The 6,896-nt window shown below is 31.8% G+C and overlaps 1 protein-coding gene across 4 annotated transcripts; it reads left to right on the forward strand.

Moving 5' to 3' along the window:
• Positions 1–215: 215 nt before the first annotated feature.
• On the forward strand, positions 216–5,782 carry LOC108720207 (luc7-like protein 3). 4 transcript variants are annotated; one of them, XM_018455497.1, is made up of 5 exons: positions 216–775; positions 3,055–3,400; positions 3,904–4,088; positions 4,549–4,684; positions 5,100–5,248. In XM_018455497.1, the coding sequence occupies exons 2-4, from the start codon at positions 3,057–3,059 to the stop codon at positions 4,635–4,637; spliced, it is 618 nt and encodes a 205-aa protein (XP_018310999.1). In that variant the 5' UTR covers positions 216–775; positions 3,055–3,056; the 3' UTR covers positions 4,638–4,684; positions 5,100–5,248. The 4 variants fall into 4 exon arrangements, with proteins under 4 accessions (XP_018310999.1, XP_018311000.1, XP_018311001.1 ...); XM_018455498.1 differs by lacking the exons at positions 4,549–4,684; positions 5,100–5,248 and adding an exon at positions 4,188–4,261 and having other exon boundaries at positions 218–775; XM_018455499.1 differs by lacking the exon at positions 4,549–4,684 and having other exon boundaries at positions 220–775.
• The last annotated feature ends 1,114 nt before the right edge of the window (positions 5,783–6,896 follow it).

Below are 6,896 nucleotides of genomic sequence, written 5' to 3' on the forward strand. Positions count from 1 at the left end.
GTTGCAAAACAAACGTTCTGCTGAACGCAGCCAATGCCTAGGATTCATCTTCTGTTCTCGTTTAACATTTAATGTTAAAGAAACACATGATGAATCCGTGGCATCGGAGGCATCCGAGCGACGTTTCCGAACGTAGCCAATGAGCGCTCAGTGAGCGGTCAAAGTACTGAATGCATCCATTGTCAGCCATTTTGTCAGTTAGAGAATAAAGAACTTGTGAATGGTACGTGAGAGCTCCAGCAGAATATTAATCTTTTATCTTAACCATTATTTAAATGCTCTATAAAATATTAGTATTAATCATGAATTAATATCCGAAAACGATTATTTTGGACTTTTAAATATTTGGATCTGTTATCTCTTATATGGTTGTAATTATGATTCGATTCTGATCGGCTTGTCTTAGGGGCCTATTCTGTAACTCTTAACGACTCTAACGATATCGTTAAATTGCGTTGCACAGCTTTTTTACTATATACAGAATCTACACAATAACAATGTAACGATGTCGTTGCAGTCGTTAAGAGTTATAGAATAGGGCCCTTAAAATGCGCAAGACCTAAATACTTACTGCAATATTATTTAACAATTTGCATTGGACCGAAGAATCCTGAGCATCTCTTGTAGTTTATGATTTCAATTGGAGAATTTTTCGGAATTGGTCAACTATTGCTGAACAAAACAAAATAGAAGTTTTCTGCAATCATTGTGCGAAGATTTTCGTAGCTACGTTCTAGCTGGAATCTATTTTCTGCTTGCTCCTGAAGTTTTAGTGGTGAGTATTTTTTTCTTACAAAATAGCTCACATTCGTACAAAAACATTCCCAAGAAAACATTAGTTTTATTTTTTAGGGAACTTTCAAGATTTAATTTTGTTTATTCTAAAACCTGCAAAGCTTTTTATTCTACAAGTTTGCTAGTTGAGTTTGTGTGCTTGCTGCTGTACTGACAGCGGTGTTAGTAAAGCTGCTAACAATATTGCTACTTTGGCTTCAGATAATACGAGTTTTCGTGCTGGCTGAATAGTTGAAATTTATTTGACAGAAGGCACTTGATAGAAATATTCTAATAAATAAACATAAAGCAAATCATTGCTACTGTGGTAAATGTTCCTAAAACTGCAATTGCATTGGTTTTTCATTATTGCGAAAGAAATACTTTGATTATAATTCTACTATTCATTGTCAGTACTGCAAAACCTACAGTTTTACATTACATGCACCATACATTTTCAACGTTGGTAGAATGCAGCCTTGATTGGTTCTTACAATAAGCCAACATAAAATTTCATTTCATTCTTATTGCAATACATATATATACAGCAAATGGCAAGGCATTAGCAAAACTGCTGTTATCAAGCCAGCCAGTAGTTAGACTATAATAAAGCATTATGGTTGCAGCACAGACTCTTGTATAATACATGGTGCATAAAGGAATCAATGAATCGAAATTCTTCTTTTCCATTCTTTGGAATGGGAGGAAAGGAAAGATTCTGATTAATTGATTCACTTATGTGTTATGCATTATGCAACAGTCTGTGCTGCAGCTTTTACATTGAAAACAAAGAAATAAAGGAACCTATTGCAGAGTCTACAATAGAAGTCGTAGCGGTCATAGAGTCTTAAGTCATAGAAAATTCATCAATCACAGTCGATTATGAGAAGAATACTCGACTATGTGTCACTGTCACCAAGCTCAGTTGATCTAACTAGGCCAGTTAGTCCATCGGAATTGACCAATCACATTTGTCATTTTGTTTGAAGAATTGACAGATTGGTCAATTCCGATGGATTAATTGGCCCAGTTAAGTTAACTGAGCTTGGTGACAATGGCCCTATGATTGGTCAATTTTCTACGACTTACTGTGTCGCTTGTTGGAAGGCACAAAAGGTTAGTTCGCGTCGCAAATTCCAACATACTTCTACCACAGCTCCTCCTCACTCTATCAAGTGCGTTGGAGTGAGTAACAGCTATAATAGGAGTATATTGGAACATGTTGGAGCATGCGACGCGAACAAACTTAAAGTTTACTGGTTTTTATCAGGAAATAACAATTTGGTTTATGTAAGTATTCCTGTGTTTAAATCGTGACGACTTCTTATGGATTTCCCAATAAAAGATGGATTTATAATTGCATGAAGATTCGTACTCAATTGAAAACAGATAATAAATAGATTTATCCTGAATTAATCTGGAATTCCAAATATGCGTCGGACAGAACGGGATTTGCAGATAAGAGTTGACGTGGAACTTATCTAGAACCCCAAATGTATTTTGGATATAACAAGATTTCCAGTGCAAAAAACCACATTTAACCAGATGTTCAAAGTCATATATGGACATGTTTGGAATTTTTAGCAGGGTTTCCATGCGAGTTCCACTCTATCTCGCGTGGAAGTCGTATAGAAATGAGGCGTTATTTTTTTAAACTTTTTTTGTTAATAACTTTTTGACGAATAACGTCTGCCAACTGAAACCTGTTGGAGGTCACTCAGTGTCATGACCTTGACAACATATGTCAATGTCAAGATCATTGGAGCTGGGTCCCCTAAAGCGAACATTTACCGAAATAATAAGAGATGTTTTCTGTATTAACTGTTAATATTTCTTATATTAATATTTCTGTTAGTATTTCTGTTAATCTAATTTTTAATTAATATATTTTAAACAATTAAAAGGAAGAACATACGGCCACTATGCAGGATATTATTAGCGAATGTCATTTATTTTAAATTTATGAAAAAACATAAGAATCTAAACGTTTCAGTCAATTTTTGATCATTATCAGTAGCAAACCAATCAATTACAATTTTACGCGCTTAATGTACAATACAATAAATTAAAAATGTCTTCAATTTCTTATACGATATGAAGAAGTTGATAAATTTTGTTCCAATCATAATATCCACAATTTTCTTTTTTTAGTCAGTTGAGATCCTTATTGTGTTAAGGATATTGTGTTAACTGATGAATTCCTTATTTTATTTCTCAGTGCCGAATGCTGTGCGTGCACAGTAATTTTAGTAGTGAATTTGCTTTGTTTTATATTTTTAGCAATGAATCCTATGCGATCGACAACTTTCCGGAGCAGTGAGGAATCAAGATCAACACGTAACGAAGATCACAATAGTTTAGCAGTTTTACGTTCAAGAACCGAAGAAGAGAAGCAGAGGCGCAGACGAGAATGGCAACGCCAGCAAGAGCGAGAGAGACAACATGAAAAATTGAAACAGCAAAAAATTTTAGAATATGAAAGGAAACGTGCACAAGCTTTAAAATATGCTGAGGAAAAATCCTCGCGTCACAGTCGAAGTAAAAGTGATAGTGAGTCTCCCTCGCATGTTCGGTACAGAGGTAGATCTACATCAACTGCTTCCAAATCTGGTAGCCTTCATGAAAAGTGAGTGTACGATATATACACAGGATACGGTCCATTTGGTCCTACAAATGCTTCGAAGTTTTTGATTGACCAATTGGAAGAAAGAATTTTACTAATTGACCAATCAAAAAATACTTCGAAACATTTGTAGCATCAGGTGGACCGTAGCTACAATTATATACCTATATCTTTATTATAGTCCAAGCATTTATTGGTACTTAATAGAGATAAGGTGACAGGCCATTATTGATTACTTATCAGTAATATAAACAGTGACACAGATGACAGTAATGATATAGTGACACAGATGTAATGATATTTTTTAAATAGTAAAAAGGATATAATATTTTATTGAGAGAATAGAAAAATAAGAATATTTTTTTTTAACAAGAGCAAAAAAAGAACATGATTTTTTTTAAAAAGATATATCTAGAATAGAACTATTTTCCTGAAAAAAGGATCTGGTTATTTTAACACAGTATAATAATTACAATTACTTTAACATATGATCAAATTCTCTTTAGATTAGATGGGTCTCCAAGTGGAACAGTACCTTTATTCAGAGGTCCTCAGAATGCACAGATTGATACTTCGGAACTACGTCGAATTAAAGTTGATATTCATAGGAATATTCCTGTAAAAGGACCTGTTACCGAATTAGAAAGAGATATACTTAATCCTGAAGATGTGATCGTCAAGAGAAGAGAGGGTAAACTGTTAATTTCTCTATCTTTATGATTTTCTAAAATTTTTATTTTTGCAGAAAATTATTATTTAGCGCTGCAGTAAATGAAGAACTGTGTTACAGATAAAGTATTGGCTGTATCTGCAATAATAATGATGTGTCTTTATTGTACCAATAAATAACACAAAAGTTTTAATATATAAGCATTAGATTGATGCATCGATAGGTTTATTCTTTAGGCTGGCGTCCTCTGGAGCGGAAATGTACAGCGGAACGGAACAGCCCAACCAATCACAACTTTGCAGTCATTACTCTGCTTTCTTTTCTACGATTGTGATTAGTCTCACTGTTCCGTTCCGCTCATAGGACGCTAGCCTTACATTTATGAAGAATTTACTATAAAAAAATCGATTATAAACTCCCTGAAGATGACAAGCAAGAGAAATACTTGTAATAATGATGAACATTGCAAATCTGATTCAAGAAATTTTTCAACACAGGAAGAGTATTTTATTTATTATTTTCGACCTGCGGTTTTTTTCGCAAAAGGTACAAGGTTATATATTGATGTAGGAACTTAGAATGTTTTCCTGAAGGAATGTTATGTCACAAATCGAGAAGTATGTTTAACTATAATCAAACAGTATCCAAATAATTTATTGCATATTTGATACTCTCGCAGCAAGAGCTTAATGCATGTAAATTTCAAATATAGTATTTGTTTTAATGATAATTTTATTTAGATTTCTAAGCTATATGTTTATTTTTTTCAATCAAAATATTTAATTAAACATTATTTATTTATACTAAAGCTGGAAATACAATAGGCAATAGGAACAGGGAATAGGAACTAGCGAGCCCGTCCAATAAGAGTTCTAGGTTATAATATTGAACTTATACCCCAGAGTTTTGATTAGACGGCTCGTTATTCTCTGTTCCCTGTTTCTATTGCGTTTCTAGCTTTACATTTAATTAAACCTTATTTACTTATGTTTGTACAAAATTTCATTTAACTTAAAATTGTTGTTTCTATAGAAATATTCCTGTAAAAAGACCGAGCACGAGCGTAGCATGATAGACAGCGCACAAGTCTACCATGCTAGGGGACTCTGTTATTGCAAAGAGATTGCAAAAAGATTACAAAGAGGTATACTTAATCCTGAAGATGTGATCGTCAAGAGAAGAGAGGGTAAACTGTTAGTTTCTTTAAAATCTTTATGATTCTCTAAAATTCTTATTTTTTGCAGAAAATTATTATTTAGTGCTGTAAATGAAGAATTATGTTACAGATAAAATATTAGCAGTATCTGCAATAATAATGATGTGTCTATTGTATTAATAGCACAATAGTTTTGATATATAAGCACTAGATTGATGCATCGATAGGTTTATTTCTTACATCTATGAAGAATTTCCTATAAAAAAATCAATAATGAACTTCATGAAGATGACAAGCAAGAGAAATATTTGTAATAACGATGAACATTGCAAATCTGATTCAAGAAATTTTTCGACACAGGAAGAGTATTTTATCCATTATTTTTGACCTATCTTTTTTTCACAAAAGGTATAAGGTATATATTGATGCAGGAACTTAGAATATTTTCCTGAAGGAATGTTATGTCACAAATCGGGAAGTATGTTTAACTATAATCAAACAGTATCCAAATAATTTATTGCATATTTGATACTCTTGCTTAAGGCATGTGAATTTCAAATATAGTATTTACTCTAACAATAATTAATCTTATTTAGATTTCTAAGTTATGTTTATTTTTTTTAATCGAAACATTTAATTAAGCATTATTTATTTATACTGACATTTAATTAAGCCTTATTTATTTCTGTTTGTACAAATTTTATTTAACTTAAAACGTTGTTTCTATTATTTCTCGTTAAAATAAATTTCATAATTCGAATTACATAATTCATAAATATTATATTACGTGCATTCCTACATAAAAAATTATAAATTTGTAAATATGTTAAAAATGATTACGTATTTTTTAATTACCATAAAACTATTTATATATTAATTAAAAAATGTTGCTTCACAGAAAATATAATTACACAAATTTTGAAGAGTAAATGATTCAAGTCTGCCCACAATGAAGATAAGACTTAACTTTTCATGATTCACTGCGACGAACGAAGAATAGAAAAGATATGTAGGTATATAAGAATAGGTATACATATAGAAACAGGAAAGTCTTTTTAATGATTTGTTTCAATTGGTCAAAATTGATTCAATATAATGACATAACTTATACTTTTACGAAAATACGAAAAATTTTAAAAATAGTAATTTCCATTATTATAGATGATGTAATATTGTTGTTTCAATAAGTAGTTCATACAATATTTATTTATTTAATTTGAATTTATTATTACTTATCATTAAATTGTAAGATGTAAGAAGATACTCTGTTTGACGAATATCCTCATGGAAGATATTTCCTTTCACGGAAGATATTTCCTTTCACGGAAGATATTTCCTTTCACGGAAGATATTTCCTTTCACGGAAGATATTTCCTTTCACGGAAGATATTTCCTTTCACGGAAGATATTTCCTTTCACGGAAGATATTTCCTTTCACGGAAGATATTTCCTTTCACGGAAGATATTTCCTTTCACGGAAGATATTTTCTTTCACGGAAGATATTTCCTTTCACGGAAGATATTTCCTTTCACGGAAGATATTTCCTTTCACGGAAGATATTTTCTTTCACGGAAGATATTTTCTTTCACGGAAGATACTAGTGCTGTAAAAGAGATACGAAGATGATGGAAGACAGCCTACAATGAAAATAAGGTATATAGGAATAGATATA

Source organism: Mycetomoellerius zeteki, unplaced genomic scaffold, assembly GCF_001594055.1.
Source record: "Mycetomoellerius zeteki isolate Tzet28-1 unplaced genomic scaffold, Tzet1.0 scaffold482, whole genome shotgun sequence".
Classification (NCBI taxonomy): domain Eukaryota; kingdom Metazoa; phylum Arthropoda; class Insecta; order Hymenoptera; family Formicidae; genus Mycetomoellerius; species Mycetomoellerius zeteki.

Coding starts and splice junctions, on each gene's coding strand:
- LOC108720207 (XM_018455497.1), top strand. CDS start 3,057: ATGAATCCTATGCGATCGACAACTTTCCGGAGCAGTGAGGAATCAAGA. Junction 3,401..3,903: donor TCTGGTAGCCTTCATGAAAA/GTGAGTGTACGA, acceptor AATTCTCTTTAG/ATTAGATGGGTCTCCAAGTG. Junction 4,089..4,548: donor GATCGTCAAGAGAAGAGAGG/GTAAACTGTTAA, acceptor ATCTGATTCAAG/AAATTTTTCAACACAGGAAG.